This window comes from Penicillium citrinum (assembly GCF_028827155.1).
Source record: "Penicillium citrinum strain IBT 23319 chromosome Unknown utg000009l:1.0-4274883.0:1.0-4276374.0, whole genome shotgun sequence".
Lineage (NCBI taxonomy): Eukaryota > Fungi > Ascomycota > Eurotiomycetes > Eurotiales > Aspergillaceae > Penicillium > Penicillium citrinum.
The window spans coordinates 907,572-934,884 of NW_026622694.1; the positions used below are offsets into that span (position 1 = coordinate 907,572).

The window sequence follows — 27,313 nt, forward strand, 5'->3', positions numbered from 1 at the left end:
AGCCACGATATTCAACTTCTCCTACCAGGGACTTGGCGGTGTTCTCAACAGGGGATTTAAAGACAAGAAGGATCTCTATGTAGAAAGATCCTTGCCTTCGTCGTTTATCAACCTGCATCAATTTGAGGACTACTACTCCGACTTGTGTCGTCTATATACGAGTCTCTTTAGAGGGCGGGTTCTACTTTGCAAGATAAACCCGAAGCTCATTTAGAGCAAATTTTGCATTGACTGAATACGTTTCAAAAAACTTATTTGTCTGCTGGCGTATTTGAAAATAATGACCTGAGCGGTTGAAAGATGCTTCTCTGTCGGGATAATCTTCTCTCACGCGTAGCACGTTGCATTTCCATATAAATTAGGGGCGTCATAACTTGAGAGGGCGGTTGAGGCTGGATATCTTGATTTGTTGAGAAACTAGCCACCTTCTCCTCTGATTGAGACTTGTCATAAAGAGTAGGTAATATGTTGTGGCGTGAGGAAACAAACGACGGGTCATTTAGGACCAAATCTTTCTCTTTCGATTCGACTGATGGGGCGTGTATTATCTCCGGTTGGTAGTCAAAGTTGCCACATAAAGATCCAGACTCTTCAGCAAGATGTGAAGTTGTTGGAATATGGTTCTGGTTTGCTAGATAGCTGCATGCATTCGTAGCTTGTTCTCCCCGTTCCGCCTCCATCGAGATATCGAATTCCTTTTTCATTTGCGGGGTACCTGATAGAGTAAATTGGTGGCAGAATACATCGTATTCGGGCATTAGGTATGGGTCCTTTTCTAGTTGTATGGGATGTAGCGAAGGACCTGTCCCAGAGACTCTGTGAAGAAATTCGGATCCCTTTACGAAACTATTTCTCACGGCCATCTTCCCTGATATACTCCGGTCCTGGACCAAAGCGTCGCTCTTTGCTTCTGAAAATTGTGTAGCCTGATCTAGAACGATAAGGTTCTTCTCGCTTAACTCGTTGACGTTGGTATTATTCGATAATGGTCGCGAGACCCTCTTCGAAGCCCATCTTTTTAACGTAGTCACTGTATTTCGCCGGCGAAGTGGTCGTGGGGGTCCCGCTGGTAAGTCATAGGCTGTCGAGAAGGAAGCAGCACTTGATATCGATGCGTCGTCCCGGTCAATGCGAACTTGAGGCATGTTGAGGCTATCGAGTGTATCGGGGCTGTGTGAAGTACGACGATGGTAATAATATGGAGAAGGGGAAGTCGTAGGAAAAGCAGCACTTGTGGGATATGAAAGAGTCAAAGAGACCGTGTATCCTCACCTCCAAACTGCCCTGTATCTCACCTCTTAGGGTAATAGAGGTGAGAAATTCAAAAGCAAGACACGGCGGAGGAGGTGCATCTAATAGATTCAAGCATTTATCACGACAAACACCTGAGAAAAACTCAAGCAATGATCTTTCTAGTGTCTGTCAGCCCTTGTAAAGAACTTGAAAGGGGAGGAAGAAGAAATAAAATATCAGCGTAGTAGCGGGATGGTTAATATCGGTTGTATTCAGGTCATAAGTGTGATGTCTCAGTAAAGAGAATAAAAACCACCAGAATCACTTTCTACCTTGGCCAAGAATTAATTACGAGCTCGACAAACACCCCTCATGGCATGAACCGACATGCAACTACATGCCCCAGGCGTATCATCGCAGCAAGCCACATGCACGAAGCCATCGACTAGCACACTAGCACATGCCCTTGGATATCTGCTCGGGCGATCATAACAGGGAAATGAAGCAAGCATCATAATCTGCCATCCAATAACACTGTCAATGAGACCTCTGATCTATCGAATAGAATAATGTATACTCACTCTGAATCTCCTGGCCTAGTGTAAGTGATTGTCTACTGGCTTGATTGCTCGCCAAAACATACGCAAAGGAGTGTGTGAGACATGGAGACACTCTGGCTTCAGCCGCCGACGAAATATGGCTTCGCTCCTTGTCCCAACTGAGACAATACACCCAATCAAAGCTTGTCAAAGCCAGGCTACTGCATTATCGCATTTAATAGAAGGGTCTGCTGCTGCCAAGCCACAGTTTCTTTCAAAGATCTACAACGTTGTCTTCTTGGCCGGGAAACCCCGTTCACATGAAGCATTTGAATTAGTGCGTAGTCCAATACTTTACAGGGGTTCACTTTGGAACAATATGGAAGACAGCGGAGTATATTCCGGTTCCGTGTTTTTTATTTATTTACATATACTATGTAGGATATCATTGTAAGATTACTAGTACACAGCCGACATGTTAGCCGGACACACCATCTCGGCCTAAGCCCCATCGGCCAACTTCACGCATGGCTTCATCACCACCTTCAACCAGACGACCGTTGGCATTTGATGGGTTCTCTTCTCCCAGAACTCCAGCAACACATTGCCAACCAGTACGACCACCACCCCAGCGAAGGACTTCATTTTTGTATCGTTCGCCAGCAGCCCGATCTACAGATGTGCGACCAGATTGGAAGACATCCTGCCAGATCTTGTTGGCAATCGCGCGGTCAAAAATGTAACTATAGTAGGTAGCACCGTATCCATAAAGATGACCAAAGAAGCCTTGCCACGAAGTCCGGGGGTGAACATTTTCGGGATCAGGAAGACTAGAGTATTGGGAGAACACCTTGTGGTAGATATCAGTGGTGTCGATGCCTTTGACTGCATCCGTTGAAGGGATAGAGTGGTAGGCTTGGTCAACGAGAGCCATAAGAATTTGGGCTTCATTTTCAACAGCGCCATATATAGATCCGTGCGCAGTACGGTCCAGCTCCATGCTACGCATCATATTCTCGGACAAAGGCTCATCGGTCTTCCAGTGACGCGCGTACAGAGAAAGAACCTCAGGCGCGGTAGCAAAACTTTCCATCAATACTGAAGGGAGCTCCGCAAAGTCAGTAGCACATCGCGTTCCGGAAATCGACTGGAGCGGCGTCTGGCCTAAGATCGAGTGCACGGCATGGCCCATCTCGTGGAACAAGGTGCGTACACTCTGCTCGCTGAGGAGCGTAGGACGACCTGATCCATTCATGATTGGCTCTTGGAAGTCACAAACAAGGGCGATGGTTGGCAGTTGTCGCAAGGTTTTGGTGTGGGGATCAACTGCTGTCGCCATGCCATCATTTGGATGCGCAGACTCGTGTAAGGAAGCACATTCAGCAACCTCATCGGCGGATATCTCACGTGAGCAGCGAAGTGTGAAGTGAGCTGGGTTCGGCAGCTTGTTGGCTCTAGTAAAAAGATCACAGTAAATGACCGCGATATGCTTCTCGGACTCGTCCACGACATCCAACCGGCGGACATCCGGATGCCAGGTCTCCCCGGGAGCAGTCTCTTGGGGAACAAGACGAACACCATAAAGACGATCGAAAAGCCGAGAGAGCCCTTGCATGACTGTTCCCAGGGAGAAGAACTCGGGAACGGCACTCAATTCACGAGACCGGCGAGACTGCGAGTATTCCATCACACGCTTGTGAACATAATATGCGTGGTCCCAAGGCTTCAAGGAACTGCCTTTCAATTGTTGTAGCTGTAATAATTCTTCGCTGACAAGGCCTTGGTTGCTTGAGATCAGAGAAGTCAGAAAATTGGAGACAGATTCGGGGCTTTTAGCCATCTTATCGCTCAATGTCATGTCAGCAAAGCTGTTAAACCCCGAAAGCTGGGCAAGCTCGGCTCGCTTCATTAAGAGTTTCTCAAGCCGGTGGATTTGACGAGAACTAGAAGTTCGTGTTGCCAAGTAGACCTCTTTCCGCACATCTTCATTCCGTACGGACCGTAGAACGAGTCTGGGGACAATTCCCATTGTAGGGACGGGCGCTTTATTATTCCATTTCTTGATTTGCTGGATCACAATAGGATCAAGCCCTTGAAGGCTGTTGGCAGGAAATGTTACCTGTGCCCTAGCTGGCTCTGCACCTCCAAAGAAGTCAGACCCAACCTGGCTGACATCGTTGGAGAGATTAACAAATCGCTGCCTCTCATCCGGTGGCATATGAATTGCTGAGTTCGTGAAGTCTTTCATCAGGATCTTAGCCACGATGGTCTCTGCTTCTGTCCAATGCGATGTCACATCCGGATTATCCAGGGCCTTGCCTAGTTGCTCGTGAAGACCGGTGGTGGTGTTCAGCACATTCATATATTCAAACATAAGAGCGTACGCCTGCGTTGCTGCTTCCTGGATTTTTCGATCGGGGTGAATGGTTCGAATAAAGTCTGAAAGATCGATGACGCGGCAAAGAAGGTCACTTAGTCGGTCCAGGTTCCGTGCTAGTGAGCGGTATTCATCCAAAGTCGAGGCCTCGAGTACTTTTGTCACAATCGCCTGGCATTTGTGAAGTGATATATGCGCAAACGCTCTAAATCCGTCAGGGCTTGTCAGGTATTGATTCTGAACTAAGCCCGCCGGCTTAGACGATACTCCAGTTCTCGGGCGCGAGAAGTCTTTCCAAAATGGCTGGGAATCAAAAACCCGGCGTAGGGAATCATCATCGGCATCCTTTCTTGGTGATTTATTGTCAACTGGAATGTAATCTGGTTGGGATCGAGGAGCAGGAGACGCGGCGCTTTCGAAGGCTCGGGAGTGATTGCGCAGGAGACATTTGCGGCATGTCCACGCCCGGCGCCCGACAGGGCGAAACATAATATAAACTGTTCAAATCGAACGAAAAGAATGAAAGCTCGAAGTTCCCACCTTCAAAACGCAATATAAAAGCCACCAGATAATCACGAAAGGAAGAAGTCGAGAAGTTTTGGGGAAGAAGAACGGGCAATGACGGAGATTTCTGAGTTCCGCCGAGCCGAAGAGTTCCCGCCTCACTTCAACCCGACTTTGCTGCTTCAAACCTCACCCGATCTCTCTCATCTCCCCTTCCCTCCTCCCCCCACATCCAGGATGTCGTTCCCGGCCGATGTTGCAGCAGGTATGTGGAATGATTTTAAGCTGGACTCGATGATATTGAGTGCAATTGACTGTTCAATGTCATACTGACACGCTTCAAGCGGGCTGTGGCTCCGATCGCAGCCACCCTCCTCGCAGGAAGCATGGCCTTGTATCCTAAGCAGACGGCCTTTGCGGAAGACGCTCTGAACGTGAGATATCCGATCTATTTTATCAATGCCATGAATTGCAAAGTGTATATATCTGACATATGACGACTTGCCCCCGATACAGAGGAAACCCATCTACGACGACATCCCATCTGACTTCCCGGAATCTTCCAAGCCCGCCGCGCCTGCGCCTGCATCTGAGCCTGTGTCTGAATCCCCGGCTCCCTCCAAGGAAATTTCGCTTCCGGTGTCGCCATCCACTCCCTCTTCGCCAACCCCGACAGACATCCTGACCTCCCAGGTCCGACAAGCCCGTCTCTTCCTCTATAATAACTCCCTTGCCGCGGAGACCGGCTTCAACAACTTCCTCTCCCGGGCCCTCCACATCGAAAATGCCTTCACCAACACTGTTGCTTCGCTTGCGCCTTCTGCTGAATCTGGCGAGAGTCTGACTCCCGGTGGTGTCTACGTTGTTGTGGCCGCCATGGCCGGCTCCATTGTGTCACGCAACCGCGGTATCTTCCTCCGCACCATGTCTCCTCTCGCCTTCGGCACCGTCGCGGCCTGGTCTCTTCTCCCCGTTACTATGCGCAACATCTCCGATCTTGCCTGGGAGTATGAGAAGAAGTTCCCTGCTGTTGCGGACCAACACCTTGCTGTCCGCGAGCGAGCAGAGCGTATCTGGTACACCAGCATTGCGCACAGCCAGATGACCCGCCAGATGATGGAAGACAAGATTGGTGAAGGCCGCAAGAAGTTGGAAGAGCTGGTGAGCAAGGGTCACTAGAAAGTATTTTTGGGTTTTTTATACCGTTCTGCCCTAGCGTGGTTTGAGGGGTTTGTCCACTTTTTGCATATGTACGTTTAGAACTCGCAGATCCGATGATTTAATCCGGACTAGTTCCTTTTGTCAACAGAAATCCGTCTTTTGAAGTTTTCTATTTCATTGTTTTAGATATGACTCGCCTGCGGGATTTTGCAGGGAGCAATGTACTGCACTGCAAATGGTATAACTCTGGAGAAAAAAATACATGCTTATCGACATAAAATCCGACGATAGTCTCATTGTCATTATTCTTCTTGGGATGGGCCAGGCTCTCCTTCCACCGCCTCGACTGCTGGAGGGGCCGGCGTACTAGAATCTGGAGAAACCCCGGCCTTTGGCGGCGGGGGAAGAGGTGTTCCCTTCCGGGACGGTGCGTAGTCTTGTTCTCGGCTCTTCTGTTCACCTTCTGCAAAATAGTCATCGAACGCCCTATTAGGGGATACGGAAGGGCGTGTCTTTCCACGACGACTCGATGATGACCTAGCGTCTGGAGGTGAAGTCACACTTGTCTGCGAGGCAAGAGGGGGAGGTGATGCCATGTTCGCGGGCACCAGGAATTGCCCAGGTGTCCCATATTGTGGCCCAGTGCTGCTTGCCTCCGGCAATGTCGTAGAGCTACCATCCTCTCTGGTCTCGAAGACGAGCTCGCCGGGTCCCTCAACCTCTTCACCTAGTCCAACGGGCAGTCTGTGTAAGGCACCAAACCCCAATTCAGCACCGACGGCACCTTCACCACCCCATCCTCGAGTAGGGACTAGTTCTACCTCTCGGATCACATCAAACTCGCTGTTGTACACCCACAGAACCAGTGTGCGGTCGAGATGATCCTCCACCAGTTCACCGAGAGCTGATTCTCCTCGCAAAGTCCCACTCGGGGTACCAATAATATAGTCTGAATGTGGAAGAAGACCTGCACGGTATGCTGGGCTTAATGGTGAAGGGATACCGAGCACATGCCATATATTCTGGGTCGAGTTTAGAGGGGCTAGCTGTAGAGCAACACCTAAGGATGGGTTCGTTGCGGGAACTGGAACAGTAACCGTATGAGTCCGTTGTCCCTGGAATAGCGAACTTCCTGTTAGTCTCAATTCTTCTTAAAAGTCTCAGATCACTTTATCATACCTTAGCGCTCCAGACCTCCAGTGTCACGCTTGAGCCGGCGCAATTGCGAACCTCCGTCGCAAAGAGGTTTGGGTCAGGATCCTCCTATATGCCATGTATTAGTAAAATCTTCCGGCAGTATGGGCATCATATAGCTCTCATACAATTGCATGCCCATTTATTCCCACGACAAAATCAAACCATGGCTCCAAGGGTATATCTTTGTCTTTATTGCGAAGTACCTGGAACCCAAAAGCGTTGTCACTAGGTCCATTTCGAGTTTGTTGAGTGGGCTCGCCATCTAACCGGCCAATGAACCGATTAAGTGCCCCAAACATTTCGTAGAGTATCAACTAAGTCGATCTAAAAAGAAACCCGGGGAGAAGTAGTCGAGGCTTGGAGAGGACGAAGCTCGGGGCATGCGCGAGCTGTCCAATTCAATGCAAACACAACAAACATTCTCCATGCTTTATCGGTTATCAAAGATGATTTCCCAGGTTTATCTTGACTGATGTGCAGCAACTGCTTTTGAAAGCTAGAAGCAACACTATGGCCGATGTGGAGGAGGCACCTCCGGAGGTGCATCACTACAGTAGTCTACAAGAAGTTCCGTGGGATATTCAAAAGTGAGACCTACCGCGAGCTCGATGTTGAAACATCACTGACTTGTCATTCAGTTACTGGTCTCAACGTTATCGGATCTTTTCCAAATACGATGAAGGTATTTGGCTCACTGATGACGCTTGGTTTGGAGTGACTCCAGAGCCCGTCGCCAAGTAAGTCGCAATCGAAACTTGGTCGATTTTATATCAGACTGAACGGTTCTTAGTAAAATCGCGAAACATATCGCAGAGGGAGCACCCAATGGCCGCAGTATTTTGATCGACACTTTTGCTGGTGCCGGAGGTAATACGATTGCTTTCGCCAAATCTGGGAAATGGAAACGAGTCTATGCCATTGAAAAGAACCCCGCGGTCTTACAATGCGCCAAGCATAATGCGAAGATCTATGGGGTAGAAAAACAGATCACTTTCTTCGAAGGAGATTGCTTCCAGATCCTCAAAAACCAGCTTAAAGACTTGGCCCCATACAGTGTCATCTTTTCAAGCCCTCCGTGGGGTGGTATGTTTTTTCTGCCGTTTCCATCTGTGATCATTTTTAACTCTCGTATTTGTAGGGCCGGGATATCGCTCTGATGAAGTCTTCAACTTGCGGACCATGGAGCCTTATCCCCTCGAGACTCTTTTCAAAGAATACTCTCTCTTCAGCGAACATGTTGCCTTGTATTTGCCCAGGACTTCAGATGTGAAACAACTCGCGCAGTTCGTTAAGGGCGACGTTAAGGCGACAGTGATGCACTACTGCATGGAAGGCCACAGCAAAGCTCTATGTATCTACTACGGTGGATTCAATGTACAATAAATTTTCAATTTTTCTACCAATATCCAAATTTAATGAGCGTCTTTATGATTTTACAGCTAGATACTTGCTTTCCGTACCTGTTTGAGGCCGGCTATTCTGCTGCGTTGACTATAGCTTAAATCCCACTCCATCTAATTCATGATTTTAAACTTACACTTTCGTTTTTGGTATTTTTTGTTGCTAGAAAATACTCTTATTTTGCCTTTTGATTAGTTATAGATCATCTCACAGCCAAAAACCTGAAGGTCTTAAGTATCCGCTAATAAGCTGGTTACCCAATCGGGTTAGCGCTCGGGCGCGCGGCTTTTTGGCCGCTGCCGCGCCTCAACCCGGTCTCCATCCTTCACTTCGCTGTCCCCTCCTTGTCCACTCTTTTACGTGACGTCGACTGCGTGTCGCATCTGGATAGTTGACGACCTAGATATCTGCCAGATGCGCGCTTTATAAACCCCAGACTTCCCCTGTCTGGCTACCAGTCGCCTCACGTTCATCGCCTGTTCGGTTCAGACGCCCAGGCTGCCCAGTCGCAATATCTCAGGACCATCCTACTCAAGGGTTTTATCGCCCTTGGACACCGAACATGCCTCACGCCACCCAAAATGAGGCTCCCGCGGAGCCGGAAGATACCGATTTCGATAATGTGATGCGACAGTTGAACAACTACGAAGGCGGGCCGGAACTGGACTTCTTGTCACGAGACCTCGACGTTGGCGAGAAAGCAGATGATGCCGTTGACTATGAAGATTTTGACGATGACGAATTACCCGAAGATGAAGGAACCGCTACGTCTCTACATCCCCGGCAAAGGACGGCGACGATGATCCTTTTGCTAATCTCGGTACGGATGACGCTGGTCTGTTCGGAGCTGGAGACGATATATTCGGGGAGAAAGGAGATAATGAGAATGAGGTACAGGGCCAAGAAGACAACCTTGACGATCTCTTCGGTGATGAGCCTATGTCACCGGCCGCCGACCAGGCAGATCACACACAAGGTCTTTTCGAAGATGAGGAACAAACCTCTTTGACCCATCAGCCTGTCGAATTACCACCGCTACCACCTGCCGCAGAACCTGAGCCCCAACAGATGGCTATTGATGATGATTTTGAGGATGATGAAAGTGTATTATCAGACGATATGGACCCGGCGACCCTACGCGCTTGGAAACTCCAGCAGGAGCTGTTTGCGATGTCTTCGATAGCTGGGCCCGAAGCTTTGCCAGCGCCTCCAGAGAATCATGAAGAGCTTCTCCGCTCTCTGTTCCCTAGTTTTGACCGCTACACGCTCCCCCGCTGGTTGGAGCTGATCCCTCATAAAAAGGCATTCTTTCTTGGGAAACAGCCTCTCAAGGTTCCGAAGCCTGTCCTTCCTACCAAGGTCAACATTGAACTGGCTCCTGATCAAGAACGTATTTTTCGAACAGGTCAGGCTGCTAAGCGCGGCATTGACCATGAATCTCAAGGAATCGTTATGATCACTGAAGCTAACCAAGAGGAAGAGGAGCCAAAGGAAGACGTCGATCTCGCGGATATGGACACGGATGAGGTACTTCCCGGTGGATTCACCATGGCAGATCTCCGAACGATCTGTGCAGACTGGGATGTCAAGGACGAAGATCCCTCTCTGGTTGAGAAGAGCAAGCAACAGCCCGATAAGGCAGACACTGATATGTTTGAAGAAGATGAGCCAGATTGGCTCATTGATGCAGATCATCCTTCAAAGAAACGTAAAACTGGACCAACCCCAATGGATGTCATTGCTTTGTCTCATCTAGACATTCCACTCCTGGATGACCCAGAACAGGCGCTTTCTCAAATCGCAAGGAAGGTCACCATTGATATGAATGATCCCAACATTCTTGTCGAGGAATTAAGACCAGACTCAGTCGTCCAAAAGCCAAAACATGTCGTCCCTCGCAATGGAGAAGAAATGGACGTCAATACAACCCGCCGCCTCACTCAGCGATACAATATATCGAACGACCAAGCCTATGATATGCTGAAACAAAACCATCAAAACAAGATTCGAAGTACACTCGGCAATGTAACGCTAGAGCATGCTCTCCCGGCCTTGCGACTACAGTGGCCCTATTACAAAACGGAGTTGGCGAAGGCTGAATCTCGATCGTTCCATCGGCCGACTATGGTCTTCCGACAGGGCCAAACTTCATGGTTCAAAAATCCAGCACATGTTAAACGCAAGCATTACAAAGGCAAAGATCCTAAGACCCTTTTTGAATCAACGAAATCTTTGTCTATGGCGGACAATTCGAGTATCCTGCTTGTGGAATATTCCGAGGAAGCCCCAATGTCTCTGTCCAACTTCGGAATGTGCAATCGTTTCATAAATTATTACAGGCGAAAGAATCCAGACGATCCTACTCGTCCAAAGGCAGATATTGGAGAAACTGCAGTTTTGCTCCCACAAGATAAGAGTCCATTCTCCATCTTCGGACATGTGGATCCCGGCGAAGTCACTCCAGCAATCTCGAATTCGATGTATAGAGCGCCGCTGTTCCCACACCAATCTAAGTCGACCGACTTCTTAGTAGTTCGCAACTCTACTGGCTCTAGTGGCAGCAATTACTATATTCGCAATATCGAGAACTTGTTTGTTGCAGGTCAACAATTCCCTTCAGTCGATATTCCTGGTCCACACTCGCGCAAAGTCACTACCGTGGCCAAGAATCGTATGAAGATGCTTGTCTACCGACTCCTGAAAAAGAGTGCCGATTCTCGACTATCTATCAGCGACGTAACAGCTCATATTCCAGGTACAACCGATATGCAGAACAGACAGAAGGTCAAAGATTTCCTGCAGCATGACAAGGATACTAAGTATTGGAAGCCTCTTGATGCCACTCTTCCAGATCGGGATACCATACGGGCATGGGTCCAACCTGAAGATGTTTGTCTTCTAGAATCGATGCAAGTTGGCCAGCAACATCTTCACGATACTGGTTTTGGCAATGATGCCGATAATGGGAATGATAACGATGACGATGAAGAAGGCGAAAGTTTCGAACAGCAAATGGCTCCCTGGAAAGCGAGTCGCAATTTCTTGCTGGCGTCTCAGGGCAAAGCAATGCTGAAGCTTCACGGTGAAGGTGACCCAACCGCTCGTGGCGAGGGTTTCAGTTTCATCAAGACATCCATGAAGGGTGGCTTCAAAGCTATTGGTGAAAGTGTGGAAGACAAATTGGATGCACAGCGGCTGAAAGAACTTGGTGGTCACAGTTACAATGTTGCACGTCAGCAAAAGTCCTATGAGACCTCCATCCGCCGTATCTGGGATTCTCAGAAAGCTAGTCTTTCTTCCACAGTCGAGCACTCGGATCAAGAAAGCGATGTCGACCAAGAAGATGAAGAGGACTTCAGCAAACCAACGCCACGATCTGAAGCCCCCACACCGGCTCCTTATCACCACAACGACGACGCCACCAGTCAATTCAGCCGAATGAGCTTCGCCACTCAACAGGGCAAGGTTCTGCGAATCACACGTCAAATCAAGGCCGACAATGGTGAGATTGTCGAGAGAGAGCAAATTATTCGAGATCCGCGCGTTATCAAACAATACATTCAGCACCGTCACCGCACCGAAGCTCTTACGACGAAATTAGAATCCCTCAAGCCAACAGGGGATGCCGAGGTTGATGCTCGCAATCGCAAGCTGATTGAAAACGAATTAAGTCGACTCAACCGTAACAAGGAGCGTCGCTTTGCTCGAGAAAAACAAAAGGGAATCTCTCGCTCCGGCGAATCTTCCATGGACGGTAAACCAGCCGGTACCCAACGCAAATGTGCCAACTGTGGACAAGTCGGACATATCAAAACGAACAAAAAACTCTGTCCATTACTAAACGGCACCATGAAACCCGAAGATCGAGTCACCGACTCTGCCTTTTCCATGAGTGCCCCCGTCCTTTGAGGTGCCTTTTATTTATCTACCTCTACCGCCTTTCACTTTCTCATTTCCCATACGATACCCCTATCATAAACTTTGGGTCAACATTTGGACTTTTTGAGGACCCAGTTATCTGCTTAGCCTATTTTTGCGAATATAGTCGAATCTGCAGAATGGATAAAAATCTGGCGTTCATGGATGACTGTTTTTCCACACTTTTACATCGAATTGGGCTTTGGTTTGCGGTTTTTACGTCGATTTAGACTAGTATCCATGGCGTACACTTCCTGGAATTTGGAGTGTTCTTTTTACCTGTACAGTAACTTGAGACACTTCCGGTGCAGTATGTCAATTGATACCATAAACTCACGTTTCCCATTCACCATTTGATATACCTACTCAGGCCTCGAAATGCAAGGAACCTCGCCTTCGAATTCTATTAGTTGTACGAAATGGATTAGCAATGTCATGTCTTGCACAAGTAGTTGAAATATTAGGTAGGTAGTAATATACAAAAGGGGGCGTTGTGTCTATTGATATGGATTAAAGGATCGTTAGAAGTAAGAAATCACAGGATCAAGAATCCTGAAGCGCAGAAAAGGAATGAAAGGTTCACAGAGACACCCAATAAACTGTTTCAACCCTTCGTGGAAAGACCCTCAAGCTGCGTACAGCTCTACCATTTGATTCCTGCCCAATTTCTGGCGGCCACGGTCTTGAATGAGAGCAAGTGTCGGTCCCTTTGGTCGCCGATAAGTGTAGCCCAGAAAGATTGAGTTCTTGCGTATTTCGAGTGCTGTTTTCCCAACTTTCTTATCTCGCAGGATCTTGTCTCGGGCACGTTTTCTGGCTTTTTTCTTGCCAGTCACTGGCGTTTTCTGTGGGTCTGCTTTCACAGGACCGATAGCATCTATATCAGAGACCGGGTGATCAAGTAAAGGCTGAATCTGTGCGGGAGTGGAACCTTCTGTATTTGACACATCCGGGTTTTGATTGGTCTTTTCATCAGATTCCTCGTTTTCACTTCCAGTCGTGAGCTCTTCGGCATGGTCACTTGACTTCCAGTCCTCAAAATATCGGGTATCTTCCCAGCCCTTGACGCGGGGGACCATTGGTGGAGAGGTCAAGTGAAGTTGGTTCCACTGAACTCCTCTGAAGAAAGGATGGGCTTTGATTTCCACGGCATCGTTCCGGAATACGTAGTAACAGTTGATGTCCCGACGGTCCATGGAGTACAGAAAGTTGGAGGTGACTGGACGACCTATCAAGATGTCATTGACACGGTATCTCGGCGAACACAGTCGGTACTCCCGTTCCTGGAGTATTCGACTAATGAGATCAATTGCATCATGCGATACTTGCTTCTCGGTGGGCTTCTCTCGGGGGAATATGAGAGTTCTTGGGTGTTGCTTTAATGTCATGTTAGCAGATTGAAATGCCATCTGATTCAGATAACTGACCAGGATTTTGACCTTGGTGTCGTGTCTGTTCGCGCAGGCAAAGGGTGTGAATCCATAAATACACTATATGCCAAAAATCAAAATCATCTATATAGAGTCCAGTGCGCAGAATGCGTTACTCACCTCATAGATGATCACGCCCAAACTCCACCAGTCACACCGACCATCGTACATCTCGCCTCGAATGACCTCTGGAGCCATATATTGACTAGTACCAACCACACTCTTAGCGAATCTTCGTCTCTCCTTCTTGTCTCGCCACTCCAGCAGTTCCGAAGAAGGATGGCTGTATCTAGAAGCATCTTCAAATTCCCGGTGGCGGAGATCTAGGTAGGCATCCTTTTTCTCGGTCACTTGAGACTGATCTTCTTTATCGCCTTTGATAGTGATATTGAGCCTATCCAGGAGAGAATAACGCTGTTTATGGTAGTAGAGTTGGTCGTGGGACCAGTGCCCGTTAAAAGCCAGGCCGAAATCGGATATTTTCAAGTGACCAGATGCAGATATGAGGAAATTGTCTGGCTTTATATCGCGATGGATCCAATTGAGACGATGTGCTTCCTCGATACATAGGATCATTTCCGCTGCGTAGAACCTTGTCCAGTCCTCACGAAGGATATCCTTGCGAATCAGAAGCCCAAGGAAGTCTCCGCCGACCATATAGTCCATAACAAGGTAAAGGTTTAGGTTGTCTTGAAAACTGCTTATCAATGGCACAACCCATTGAGACCTTTCAGATGCAACAAGAAAATCCCGCTCGGCCCGGATATGGCCTTCTTGGGAGTTGTTGATCATTTCTCGCTTTTTAATCACTTTCATTGCGTAGACTTCCTTTTTCTCCCCTGTCATATACTTTCGTCGGCTATTTCTCACTCCATCTGCGGCGAATCTCAATGCGTTAAGAGATCTAGCCCTCGAGTTGGCTGAGGTCCTCTCCAATGAGTGTGTAAAGCTCTCATCGCAATCGAGTTTGGTTGCGCCTACTTTGCGTACTAAGCGCACTACGCCGAAGCTGCCTCTACCCAATGTCCTGATAGTCTCATACCCAGCAGCTGAGATCTTATCTTCCGTTCGGTTGCTCCTCATCCGAGTCTTTAAGTTTCGACATTGCCGAAGATACTCGTTTTCCTGTATCAGCCAATTTTTCCTCGTTGCAACCTGAGCTTCGGAGGATAGCTGAAATGCGAATATATGTTGCTCCAGTTCACTCCGTCGGTGCTCTCTACTATCAACATTTTGGAAAATTGAGCTGAAGTATAGCTCTAGATATGTTTTGGTGGCCGAAGTGGATTCCACTGTGAGGATAGACGGTGCTATTACCGGTGATGTACTTCCCGGGGTGGTATTTTGGTCTGAGCAACAATCTATTGAAGCAAGGTTCCCTGAAGTAGAACTATACTTTTCCGATAAAGTCGAGGTTTCATCAGACGTTATCGGTGTTTGTGGGGCCGAAGTTCCAACGGGAGGTGATTCGTTACTGCTGGGACCTGTAGATGGGGCTGAACTATCATCGGCACCATCGCCCTGTTTTTCTGGAGTATTCGGCTTAGAAGGGTCAATGAAAGGAACACTTGGTCTCATTCGCAGATTAGGACGGCGAATGACGGTTGGATGCCCAAAGGTTTGCGAAAGTCGATGAGAAACTCTGTCAACCAGCGATGGATTCAGTGGACTCACAGGCTCGTCACTGCCCATATAGCAACCAAAATCTTCCCTTGCAGGCAGATTTTGCTCATTAGTTTCGGTCTTGGCCAAATCGGCCTCTGTTCCCGGCGTATGACAATCCGAGGAAACTTCGGTAGGGTTGTCGAGAACAGGTGGGTGTACATCGATTGAACGAGCGACAGTTGGCGATTCACTTTCTGGGGACCCATCGCTAGTCATAGAGACTGGGCTACCTCTTTCAGCATCCTCAGGTAAGGATGTTTCCCCTCCCTTGGGGTTTGAGGTCTCTCTGCAAGAACCAGATCCTGCACTGGTCTTATTACCTATATCGAGAGGTCAATTTCCACACCCGGCGAAGTACGTTATTGGGTACTTAAACTGACCTATGTGAGTCCCACCCAGCCCAAATAGATATAAAATCTTAGATCGACTTCGACTAAAGCGGACCTTCAGACGATCACGACTTCCGCATGGAATAGTTATCGGGTCGGATGAGGGAGTATCCGATATAGCGGAATCAGTTGGAGACGGGTCGAGTCTGCTATCAAAAGGAACGACTTTAGTGGGAATCCAAAGACCAAAAACACTCCGTCGTTGGCGTAGTTTGGTGGTTCGTGGAATATTCATAGCGTATATATGTCGCGCAGCATCCAAGGCCAAAAATGAATTGTATAGAAAGTTGTCTGCTGTCACGACATGGTGATTTGTATAGAGAATGACAGGATGAAACTTGGTTATGTCAAGAATAGAATGAATGGCAATTCTGTGTTCAATATATGAGATGGAGAGAATTAGCTGGAGGTTAAGTGGAAAAAGTCACGAGGAAAGTTGTTCACGGCGCAGATGCGGCAGGTCCAACCTTGACTTGTCAATTAGGGCTAGCAGTTGGTTACTGTACACTGCAAAGAAGTGGCATACAAGACGCTTCAAAGCAATCCTCAGTAATTAACCAGCTAATCATATTGTTCTCCTGTGGCAAGAAGAACAGAAACTATTGCATACTACTCGTCCAGGCTATGCCATGGGTCTACGATCAAACTGCGAAGGCTCAGAGCAGCCTAGTACTCAAACATATCACTAACTCAGCTTGCCAGCTCCTCATGAGTCCTAGGGATGACCTTCAAGTTATTGTGATGATAAACTATAGAGGCTTTGCACTTAAAATTGGCGTCTTTCAGGTCACACACTACGACTTAGGCAGGTCAAATTAGAGTAAGCAAGAGAATTGGAAGGAAAGCCCAATGGGGCGGAATAAATTCAAGTACAGATGAAAACAGATACAAAAGTTACAATAATAAATCAGGCACTTTTCCATGCAGGGGAACAATTTCCTCGTGATGGTCTCGGCCTCCTCAACAGAGGGAGACAGCAAAATAAGAGAAACAAGCCGGATATCACGGGAAATCATGCAATCAAATCGGAGCCCTATATAACACCCTGGGAGCCGACGGTAGAAGACACAGGACACAAAATAGCCATTAATTTACTTGATCTCCAGAAGCTTAACATCGAAGATGAGCTTGGAGTTGCCGGGGATTCCGGGGAGAGCCTTCTTGCCGTAGGCGAGCTGAGGAGGAATGGTGATACGACGCTCACCACCGGGGGCCATGCCGGCAACACCAATGTCCCAGCCCTTGATGACCTCACCCTTACCCAGCTTGAAGGAGAAAGGCTTGCCCTTCTTGTTGGAGTCGAAGACCTTGCCGTCCTCGAGCTTACCAATGTAGCGCATGGCAACGACGTTGCCAGCCTTGGCAGCAACACCCTTACCGAGCTTCTTGTCGTCAATCTTGACGCCACGAACCTCCTTCACTCCAAGAGTGCCGGTGGGCTTATCACCGGAAGGGGTAGGGCCTTGCTCGAGGTTCTTGGCGAACTGAACCTTCTTATCGGACTTGGCCTCCTTCTTGGGCTCGACAGCAGCAGCGGCGCCATCGTTCTTCTTGAGCTTCTTCTGCTGAGCCTTCTCCTCGGCCTTGCTGGCCTTGCCCTTGGCGCTCTTGGCGATCTGGTCATCAAGGCTCTCCTCCTCAGCGGCGCGCTTGTTCTTTCCCTTTCCCTTAGCCTCAACGAGCTTAGGAGCCTCCTCCTCCTCGCTTTCGACCTCGGTGATACGGGGGTCCTCCATATCATCCAGATCGTCGCTCTCATCGCCGTCAAGGGCCATAATATCATCAAGGTCGTCGAGCTCATCCTCATCGGGGGACAAGTCGTAGTCATCCTCCTCATCCTCCTCATCCTCATCGAACTCGGGGCGGCCCTCATCAAGGCCAATGACGTAGTTACCAGTGATGAAAATAGTGTGGTTACCGGTGGCCTTGAAGAAGACACGCTCACCCTCGCAGACGGTGATGTCAAGGGGCTGCTGCCAGTTCTGCAGTAGAGTTAAATATGTTTCGAAACTATTGAGTGGAAGACAGTGATGCTTACCTTCTCGGGGCTCAGTGTGCAGATAACGTTCTCGTCGAGGTCCAGACCCTCGTCAGACTCGTCGTCAGAGTCGTCATCGGTAGCGGGGCCCTTGCCCTTGATCAGCTTGGAGATAGCAGCCTTCAGGTCGAAGCCACCATCATCCTCCTCATCGTCATCTTCCTCGTCGTCCTCGGCCATGGCCTCCTCCAACTCCTTCTGGGCGGCGGCCTGCTTCAACTTGCGGGCTTTCTCCTTGTCACTGGGGCCACCGTTAACCTCCTCATCATCAGAGTCCTCCTCCTCTTCATCATCCTCGTCACTGTAATCCTCATCATCCTCATCCATGTCAAGGCCGGGAGGGGGGCGGATGATCTTCAGAGTCGCGCGAGAAGGCTTGCCAGACTCGCTCTCATCCTCGTACTCGGGAGCCTCATCAGGGTCGATGGCGGCCATGCTCACGCGAAACTATATTTTAAAAGTCAATGGCAATTTATCAACCTAATAGAAAAGCATTTTGTACTGACCGATGCGGCGGCATTGGGCACGGCTTCAACCATAGCACCGGGAGGAACCCGGAGGGCATAGACGGCGACAGGCTGCACAGCAGACATTGTGACTGAAATCAAAATTTACGAAATGCAGAAATTAAACGTAAACGAAGAAAGGTGGCAGAGTGAAGGAATGAGCCACTGGAAAACAGGCGTGGATGAAGAGAAAAAGATCGAAGATGCGACCAAAAGCAGCGATGGCAGATCCGCCGGAGCTCTTTTTTTTAGTTTTTTTTCTTCCTGCCAATTTTCGGCCCGCCTATAAAACTGGCCAATCAGGTTGAATTGAACATACTCACCGCCACATGACTTTGATGTGTTCACCGCCTGTCATACCGCCTGCACGTGCTTTCCAGTTTCTGCCGGCGACGCGTGATGTCGCCGCGCGCGCCGTCGACATTGAGTCCTCTCTTTTTAAACCAGTTGATGGTCATGGTGGTCTCGCTGGCCCAATATGGGCTCCCGTCTCGAAGCCTCATCTAGCGCGGTGCGGAAGCGGATTGAGAATCGTAGGTTGTGTGCCTATCTGAGTCCGTTGGATCCTACTTGCTAATAGAACACCGTATAGATGACTTCCGCGACGAAGCCGGTGAGGAGTATGAAGCCTCCAGTTTCGGTGGCTTTGCGGATTATATGCGTCGGAAGAAAATCAAACTTCAAAACCTAGATGCCGAAATTCGAGCTCAATCGGGCGATTGTCCCCCCATCTTCCGCGGGGTTGTCGCTCATGTCAATGGTTATACTCAGCCCTCCCTCCAAGATCTTCACCGTCTGATTGTCAGCCATGGCGGTGGGTTCCTGCAATATTTAGATAGCAAGACGATTGCAACACATATAATTGCTAGTTCATTGACTCCAAAGAAACGTGAAGAGTTTCGACGATATCGCATTGTGAAACCAGCTTGGGTGACTGACAGTATAAAGGCTGGGCATTTACTTCCTTGGGATGAATATCGTTTGGTGGATGAAGGCCATGCCCAAAAGGTCTTAAAATTCAGTGATGGTCGTTTTGGAAGTCAGGCCAATACTCCCAGGTCTAGTTATAAAGACCAATCTAGAAAGAGTTGGTACCACGAACAGTTGCAAGCAATGGAGTCTGCTGGGACTTTGAATACTCCTTCTAAACCCCCACGGCCGTCACCAAAACTCCCGAGCCAACACTCACAATCCGACTATGGTGATTTTCCAAGCTTTACTGCTCTCGAAGGCAGCAACTCTAGTTCCCCTGCCAAATCAATACAAGATTCATCTACCACCCCCAAGAAACCGGTGACTAACAGCGCCTCTGATGAAGTACACCGGCTTCCTGAAATGGAGCAGCGCAAGACTGAGAGCCCTCGATCAGCAAAGAAGCCCTGTCTGCCCTCCGGCGCGCAGATGACCTCCGAAGAATATAATGCGCAGCTTCTCTCCGACCCGCGAATGCGCAATTCAAGTTTCGCCAACCCTGATTTCCTCCGCCAGTATTATCAAGAGTCCAGACTTCATCACCTGTCAACTTGGAAAGCTGAATTAAAAGCCCAGCTTCAAGCAGCAACCCGAGAGAAATTGCAGTCTCAACCTCCTCCAAAACGGCCCGCGGCCGGATCAAGGAGATATATTCTTCATGTTGATTTCGATTCATTTTTTGCTGCCGTTTCCATTCTCAAGCGTCCGGATCTCAAAGAAAAACCGGTGGCCATTGCACATGGCCCCGGTCCGGGCTCGGAAATAGCCAGTTGTAATTACGTTGCACGTGGCCATGGCGTCAAGAACGGCATGTGGATGAAAGGTGCATTGCAAGCGTGCCCAGAACTCCAGGTTCTACCCTACGATTTTCCGGCATATGAAGATGCCAGTCGTAAATTCTACAGCTCAGTTCTTGCTATTGATGGTGTTGTTCAAAGTGTTAGCATTGATGAAGCACTTATTGATATCACAAATCAATGTTTGGAAGCCGGCAGCTCGATCGACAGAGACATGCCAGAGGAGACTTTATATCGTGAGCAGGCATTGGCAGACGGAATAGCCCGGGACTTGCGAGATTCAATCAAGGAGAAGACGGGTTGTGCGGTTTCTGTTGGAATCGGTGGTAACATTTTGCTAGCCAAGGTGGCTCTAAGAAAGGCAAAGCCAGCGGGGCAATTCCAACTCAAGCCGAATGATGTCCTGGAGTTTCTCGGATCTCTTACAATAAGAGATCTTCCCGGTTTTGGATATAGTCTTGGGGCCAAAATGGAGGAGCTTGGCGTCAAACTCGTTAAGGACGTTCGTGAGATTCCCAGGGACAGGCTAATCTCCAGTCTGGGGCAAAAGACTGGTCTTAAAATGTGGGAATATGCCCGAGGTATCGACAAGACTGAAGTTGGAAATGAGGTCTTAAGGAAATCTGTTTCAGCAGAGGTCAACTGGGGTATCCGATTTGTCAATCAAGAACAAGCGGAGGATTTTCTCAGGTCATTGTGCAAAGAACTCAATGGGAGGCTTATTGAGAATCTGGTCAAAGGGAAGCAACTTACGCTCAAGGTTATGCGCAGGTCAATGGATGCCCCCCCTTGAGCCCGTGAAACATCTTGGTCACGGCAAATGCGATGTGTTCAACAAAAGCGTGGTAATTGGCGTTGCCACGAATGCATCTGAGATTCTAGGCAAGGAGGCCGTTTCAATGCTGCGAAGTTTCAATTTCTCACCAGGTGATCTTCGAGGTCTAGGTGTTCAAATGACCAAGCTGGAGCCTCTTAAGACTGGACCTACTGCTAGCCTCGAGAGCAGTCAGCGACAACTTAATTTTCAGAAATCACCAGTACGAAAGAAGCCCGCCGTGGATGCTGATCCTGATGAATTGGAAAGCCCACAGAAAGGTGATTCTGCTAAAATCCAAGTCGATCCGGTGCTCAGCAACAGCGCACATAAGCCTTTGAACATGTCCGGTTCTCAATTCATCATGCCCACGCAGGCGGACCCCCAAGTCCTCTCCGAGCTTCCTGGGGACATCAGGTCGAGACTCGTAGCACAGTCAAAAACACGACAGAATACGCGCTCTGGTTCACCATGTCCACCTCCGCGTCCGCGGGAGAGACTTACAGCCGACTTGCCTCCTCAGTCCCAGCTAGATCCAGAGACTCTGGCTGCCTTACCTGAGGATGTTCGAAGAGAAGTATTAAGTTACTACGATGTACAGCCAACCACGTCTGCGCCCCTAGCACCACCTCCAGCACCGGCACCGTCCATACCGCGGCCAGCTTCTGCCGGTGGCTTCAAGCTAAGAAGGCCGGCTTCTCCTCCCAAAAAAAGACGCGGCCGTCCTCCCAAATCTGCCTCAAGCACAAACAATCATTTGAAGCAGTCAAGCTTCGCGTTCCCGCGGGCTGCAGGCGCCGCCGCCGCGTCAACGAGTCGGGAGACGTCCCGACAACCATCTCCCGCTCTAGAAGAACAACCCGAAGCCTCTGCTGAATTTCTTGCCGCATTACCAGAGGACATTCGTCAAGAGATTCTCGAAGATCAAAAACGAGCACGTATGCCCCCTGCCGTCCCAACGACAATTAGGCCGATCTCACAACCACAAACTGTTCCTGCACCCGCAACTGAAACTCCTGCCCCCGCTCAAGTTGAGAAAGTACTACATCTCCCTCCTATACCTGCTCGACCCGTTTTCACATCTCAGCGCCTTTCTGCACTGCCAGATCTACGAGACGCAGTCAGGGCTTGGCATGATGTGTTTGCAACTGATGGCCCCTACGGTGAGGACGTTCAGGTCCTGTGTACATACCTACGATGCGTGATTACCGAGGAGAAAGATATCGATAAGGCTGTCTCTATAGTGCGGTGGCTGATGTGGCTCGTTGGCGAATGTGCCTCTCCTGATGGATTGGCGGATGCACAACAACCGCCGAAATCTGCACAGAGTGATGTTGTCTCTTGGTCTGAAGCAGTTTATCTGATGCAGGGTAGTGTACAGCGTGCTTTGGTTGAGAGGGATCTACCGCCTGTGGAATTCGAATGATTTTCTTGTAAATTAACATAGTTAGGTATATGATGCAATGATATACGACCAATTTTCTATCGAAAAGATTTCTGGGCTTTCAATACCATGTAAAAATAATATCAGTGGTAGAATAATATCCAGGTAGCGTCAAGTCTGAGACGTCACGATATATGCACTTCTAACGTCCTACTTCAGCCAAACTACCCTCAGGCATATATTTCGGTAAGGCAAATTAGTATAACTTCCAGAAAAAATAACATGATATATTTGACTCAGCTTAAAAAAGGCTACCCTGTGATATCTCAAATGAATAACTGCGGTATACAACTGGATATACAACGCTGTGGCAATAGTCACGTGTCGGGCTTTGTTTGTATTTGCGTCATGGCGCAACTTGTTGTCTTTCTGTTCCATTTGCCTTCCGTTTCTCCCAGTCTCCCTTAACTGAGCATTCATCAAGAAATAGAATTAGACAGCTTGCATCTCATCTATACGGGCAGATGACCGTCGACTACATACAGTAGGGCCCAGCATTGCAGCTTTTCTTTTGGCCCGCCTGTTGCCCCGACTACGAGACCAACCAACCGGCTCGGCCTGAATTGACAAGTGGACAAACAACCCACATTGCTTTTCGCAAGACTCCTTCAGGCCAACTTCCAAATCAAGGAGCGATCGGTGGCTCTCCTCTGTGTGTATTCAATCCCAGACTGAACGTCATCTTGCGCCACGACCATCCTTGTCGACACCGGGTGACATTGAACCGAGGCGTCTTTGTTGGAAGGCTTGTGCTTCGCTGTCATCATCATTAACCATTCGCACGTTCCAAGCGAGGCACACACAATACACCATGGCGGATGAACTAGATTATCTCCAGTCGGACTTCGACTTAAACTCCCTAACCGTCCCCCGCCTTCGCTCCATTCTCGTCAGCCATGATATACCCTACCCTGCCTCCGCCAAGAAGGCTCAACTGGTTCGCATCCTGGAAGATGAGGTTCTCCCACAAGCCAGAAAACTCCTCCGGGATCGCGAGCGCGTGAGAAGGACAAGTGCAGGCATCACAGATATGAGCAGTCGCTCTACTTCAGTCACGAGTGAAGACGAAGGACGCGATTCCCTACGTCCACCCCCGACACCATCTACAGTAACATCGACCACCGGAACGCGGCGTGTTGGCTCACGGCGAAGTGCTCGCGGATCAACCGCGGACACTGAAGAACATACCGTCCCAGCCACCCCTGCGACTGCGTCGAAGCGTCGAAGTGTTGTCGCGCGCTCGGTGGGTAAACACCCGCGCGCCTCAGACACAGAAACCGGCGACGATAATTTAGCAACCCCCGTCGCGGCTGTTGGTGCTTCCCAACGCAAATCTACAGCGAGGAAGCTTCGACGCAGCGATGTAATTCCTTCAACTGAAGTCGATGAATTCACACCATCTGCTGTTAAGACCGAGCCTAGGGAAGGGGGTATCTTTACGGATGACAATCCCTTCCAAAGCGGAAGTCCCTCGGACAATATGCGGAGCAGGACATCTAGTCATGATGGAAAACGCAAGAGTGGTGGGAGGTTATCTACGGAGAGTCCCGCCATGAAGAGTAACCTGCGGTCCAGGAAGTCAGCAACTCCTTCCAGTATCAAGCAGGAGAGCGGAATCAAGGCCCCGGCGAGAGCTTCTTTTGACTTTGCATCTCGGCTACAACCCCCTCAAGAAGAACCTGAAGAGTCTTCTTCAGAAGAGGAGGAAGACGCCGAGAGCGAGGTTGGCTTCGGTGAAGAGTTTACTCCGGAAGAGCAGCTGGCCCTGGAGACAGAACAATATGCACCACTTACACAAGCGCGTAAGCGCAAGCAGAAACAAGGATCTCCCAGTATCATCGCTTCATGGCTCGTTATTTTGGGCATCCTTGGTGGCTTTGGTGCTTGGTGGCGCAAAGAAAAGATTGAGATCGGTTATTGTGGTCTTGGAAAGCCTACCTGGTCTTTGACAGAAACCAACGTTCCAGAATGGGCTAATGTCCTGGAGCCGCATTGCGAACCATGCCCGCCTCATGCCTTTTGCTACCCAGAGTTTGAGGCCCGTTGCGAGCACGACTTTATTCTCAAGCCGCATCCTCTTTCATTGGGTGGAATTATCCCGCTTCCGCCAACATGTGAAGCTGACAGTGAAAAAGCACGCCGTGTCAAGGCTGTTGCCGAAAAAGCTGTGGAAGAGCTCCGTGATCGACGAGCTAAGTGGGAATGTGGCCAGTTACAGGAAGATGGGAAGGAGGCATCTCCTGAAATCCCCGAGCCGGAGCTAAAGGAAGAGGTTGCTAGGAAGCGCCGCAAAGGTCTTAGCGATCTTGAATTTGACGACCTTTGGAAAGGAGCTATCGGAGAGATCATTGAGAAAGATGAAGTTATTAGCAAGACCGAACAGTAAGTTGAACCTTCTCACTCGGACATTTTCTATGTCTACATCGCCGCGCTTTTCGTTCCGGGCTTCATACCTCCGCCGGCTATTTCTTATGAAGATCTTGGTTCTGACATGGTGCACCGGAACTAACAGAGACGCCTTCGCAATTACAGACCTTCCGCCGTCCTCGTCCTCACATCAACATCCACTGCCCGACTCCCATTCACATGTGCCACCCGCCGTTACGTCCGACTCGCTCTCCTCGCGTATCGACTCCCTCTTTCACTTCTAGCTTTAACATTTGTAGCTTTGGCTTATGCTCGTGCTCGAGTTCTCGCACGTCGCAAAGACATTGCGCGTGTACCCGAATTAGTGGCTACAAGCCTTGACCGACTTGCCACACAAGCTGCACTTTACGCACGCGGGGGTGCAGTGGAACCTTACATCCCCATCGGCCAGATGCGAGACGACGTTCTCCGCTCTGAACTGCACGGCAAGCGACGTGAAGAATTGTGGCGCCGCGTCCAGCGCATTGTGGAAGGTAACGCTAACGTTCGAGCCGCCGTGCGCGAGGGCCGTAGCGGCGACGTTGCGCGGTCATGGGAATGGATCGGCGGTATAGGAGGCGTTGGCGTGTCTGGCGGGGAATATGAAGGAAGTGCTCGCCGTGAAAGTGCGCGGTTTTCCTTGCCTTCTCCTTCTAGTAACGTCGATGCAGGTCATCAAGTGTCTAAGGGAGTCAATGATGAATCTGCAACGAGTCCGAGACAATCGCGTCGGTGGGATGAAGGTCGTCCGATTTACTAACTGGGAAGTCTTGGTTTTCAAATTCAAATGTTGATGGGGGTATCTTTGTATTCTGAGATGCAGTTTTCTGCATCTTGATATCCTCTCATGTATGAGTTTGGTTTTGGTTACAATTCTCTCATGCCCTTTTCCTTTTTATTTTTTCTTCTTTCATCCTTTTATCAGATTCACGTACATATGTCTGTTCTCTGTCTATCCTAGCTTTCATTCCACATTCACAATACCCCTTAAATCAGTCTAACAAGATTCATTCTCATTGCTTTCCCATTCTGATCTATCCATTTAGTTATTTTCTAACTCTCAAAGACATCCCCATTCTAATGGGTATAGTAACCAATCAATATCTTATCAGCCCGTGTCAAGACGCCAGCGATCGTCAATGCCGATCAGCTGTGCGTTCATTTTCGGTTCATAGTTTTTTGCACTTTTTCTCCAATTGTACTTGATGGAATAGTTATAGCGAGACTGAATAATGGCTATAATATTTTCTACTTCACATAGTATGGAGCAAGGGACGCATCTTGTTGAATATGCACCGCCCGCCACACTATAATTCCTCCGCATGTATCATACTAATCGGAGACAATCTCCGCAAAGTAGAAATACATCTACTTAGGGAACACTCTTTCATATACTCCCACTCTACATCTATATGAGAAGAAGTTCTTTGTATATTCGGTAGCCCGTGAAGCTACTTTAATGACAAATAAAACAAAGTGAAAATGAGGAATTGAACATTTTAGGGTGGCATATTTCTTGCCCTAAGGGGTCGACGGGGTCTGATGCCCAAATGACGAGATGCCAAGTGACCAGGCAAGCTCCGAATTCAGATTTTCAACGCCACAATTCGAATACACGGGATTGAACGATGTGTGTGTGTGTCTGTGTTTTATTTGACAGGTTTGCGCGAGAGATAGATCAGGGATTCAGAGTTGAGTTGAGTAGAGTAAGTAAACCGGTTATTGTACGGAGTAGAGCTCCGTTAGTCGCCGTTGTCGACGAACCACTCTGTATACAAACCATCAAGAACACCCCTTCCTTTTCTTTTTTTATTCACTCCTCGATAAAAAACGAATTTGGTTCTCATAATGTGGATATTAGGATTACACTGCATATTTCGCAAGGGTTTGCCTGGGACTTGCAGGCACGCGATACTTGAAGCGATGTATGACGAGACGGACATTCAGAACCAATAAGGGCGTAAACTAGATGAGAAAAGACGGGATTTTGCTGTAATCCTTCATGCACAATATCGTGGAACTATACCTTCCAATACTCTAGTAGAAAAATGCCGGTGTCGGCTCAAAGAGAGCTGGAAATAATCTCCGTGGGACGCGATGATCCTGATTCCCTTCTTTTCGGGGTTACTAGGGGTGTGACATCTTCATTCTAGCAGGACCGCGCATCGTTTTGACCGCTCATTTCTTTTTCCTTACTTCTGACCCGGGGGTAGATCGTATCTCGCTCTGGGTCTTGCTCAGGCACTTTTTCGCAAATCGCCGAGTCTATCCTGTGATGACCCAGCCCTAAAATGACGAGGTGGATCAGGTCTGCCCCGCTCAGATGGCTCTTCATTCGACAATAGTTGTGGTTATTGCCTACTGGAAGCTGAGAGAACTTTCTTTCTCGCTTGAGGGGGGGGTTTCGCCTGGTTGGCCGCATGAACAGTATGTATGAAGACGAGATCAACGCGGACACGTCGTCAGGCAGGTATGAGTATATCAATACCATGATGAGAATGTATGCTCAAGTAGTGTATTGT

General features: G+C 48.9%; 10 protein-coding genes across 10 annotated transcripts; 5 read left to right on the forward strand and 5 right to left on the reverse strand.

Annotated features, from left to right (window-relative positions):
- Positions 1–251: 251 nt before the first annotated feature.
- Positions 252–1,145, reverse strand: N7469_009816 (uncharacterized protein; the record flags this gene model as incomplete). Its single annotated transcript, XM_056648721.1, has 1 exon — positions 252–1,145. One exon carries the CDS (start codon positions 1,143–1,145, stop codon positions 252–254), a length of 894 nt encoding a protein of 297 aa, XP_056495852.1.
- A 1,105-nt stretch (positions 1,146–2,250) lies between these two features.
- Positions 2,251–4,638, reverse strand: N7469_009817 (mitochondrial intermediate peptidase; the record flags this gene model as incomplete). The annotated part of the gene is made up of 1 exon (XM_056648722.1): positions 2,251–4,638. One exon carries the CDS (start codon positions 4,636–4,638, stop codon positions 2,251–2,253), a length of 2,388 nt encoding a protein of 795 aa, XP_056495853.1.
- A 268-nt stretch (positions 4,639–4,906) lies between these two features.
- N7469_009818 (MICOS complex subunit MIC26/MIC27) lies at positions 4,907–5,832 on the forward strand (the record flags this gene model as incomplete). The annotated part of the gene is made up of 3 exons (XM_056648723.1): positions 4,907–4,918; positions 4,998–5,087; positions 5,170–5,832. 3 exons carry the CDS (start codon positions 4,907–4,909, stop codon positions 5,830–5,832), a joined length of 765 nt encoding a protein of 254 aa, XP_056495854.1.
- A 284-nt stretch (positions 5,833–6,116) lies between these two features.
- On the reverse strand, positions 6,117–7,310 carry N7469_009819 (uncharacterized protein; the record flags this gene model as incomplete). The annotated part of the gene is made up of 3 exons (XM_056648724.1): positions 6,117–6,929; positions 6,994–7,077; positions 7,137–7,310. The coding sequence occupies 3 exons, from the start codon at positions 7,308–7,310 to the stop codon at positions 6,117–6,119; spliced, it is 1,071 nt and encodes a 356-aa protein (XP_056495855.1).
- Positions 7,311–7,521: 211 nt separating this feature from the next.
- N7469_009820 (RNA methyltransferase) lies at positions 7,522–8,394 on the forward strand (the record flags this gene model as incomplete). The annotated part of the gene is made up of 4 exons (XM_056648725.1): positions 7,522–7,598; positions 7,650–7,748; positions 7,802–8,094; positions 8,150–8,394. The coding sequence occupies 4 exons, from the start codon at positions 7,522–7,524 to the stop codon at positions 8,392–8,394; spliced, it is 714 nt and encodes a 237-aa protein (XP_056495856.1).
- Positions 8,395–8,974: 580 nt separating this feature from the next.
- On the forward strand, positions 8,975–12,321 carry N7469_009821 (DUF3591 domain-containing protein; the record flags this gene model as incomplete). The annotated part of the gene is made up of 2 exons (XM_056648726.1): positions 8,975–9,247; positions 9,310–12,321. 2 exons carry the CDS (start codon positions 8,975–8,977, stop codon positions 12,319–12,321), a joined length of 3,285 nt encoding a protein of 1,094 aa, XP_056495857.1.
- A 635-nt stretch (positions 12,322–12,956) lies between these two features.
- Positions 12,957–16,049, reverse strand: N7469_009822 (serine/threonine-protein kinase; the record flags this gene model as incomplete). Its single annotated transcript, XM_056648727.1, has 3 exons — positions 12,957–13,820; positions 13,881–15,745; positions 15,806–16,049. The coding sequence occupies 3 exons, from the start codon at positions 16,047–16,049 to the stop codon at positions 12,957–12,959; spliced, it is 2,973 nt and encodes a 990-aa protein (XP_056495858.1).
- An 856-nt stretch (positions 16,050–16,905) lies between these two features.
- Positions 16,906–18,445, reverse strand: N7469_009823 (FKBP-type peptidyl-prolyl cis-trans isomerase; the record flags this gene model as incomplete). Its single annotated transcript, XM_056648728.1, has 3 exons — positions 16,906–17,796; positions 17,853–18,299; positions 18,359–18,445. The coding sequence occupies 3 exons, from the start codon at positions 18,443–18,445 to the stop codon at positions 16,906–16,908; spliced, it is 1,425 nt and encodes a 474-aa protein (XP_056495859.1).
- Positions 18,446–18,836: 391 nt separating this feature from the next.
- N7469_009824 (putative DNA damage repair protein Mus42) lies at positions 18,837–22,367 on the forward strand (the record flags this gene model as incomplete). The annotated part of the gene is made up of 3 exons (XM_056648729.1): positions 18,837–18,891; positions 18,951–20,898; positions 20,969–22,367. The coding sequence occupies 3 exons, from the start codon at positions 18,837–18,839 to the stop codon at positions 22,365–22,367; spliced, it is 3,402 nt and encodes a 1,133-aa protein (XP_056495860.1).
- Positions 22,368–23,196: 829 nt separating this feature from the next.
- On the forward strand, positions 23,197–25,551 carry N7469_009825 (putative sister chromatid separation protein (Src1); the record flags this gene model as incomplete). The annotated part of the gene is made up of 2 exons (XM_056648730.1): positions 23,197–24,767; positions 24,918–25,551. The coding sequence occupies 2 exons, from the start codon at positions 23,197–23,199 to the stop codon at positions 25,549–25,551; spliced, it is 2,205 nt and encodes a 734-aa protein (XP_056495861.1).
- Between the last annotated feature and the right edge of the window lie 1,762 nt (positions 25,552–27,313).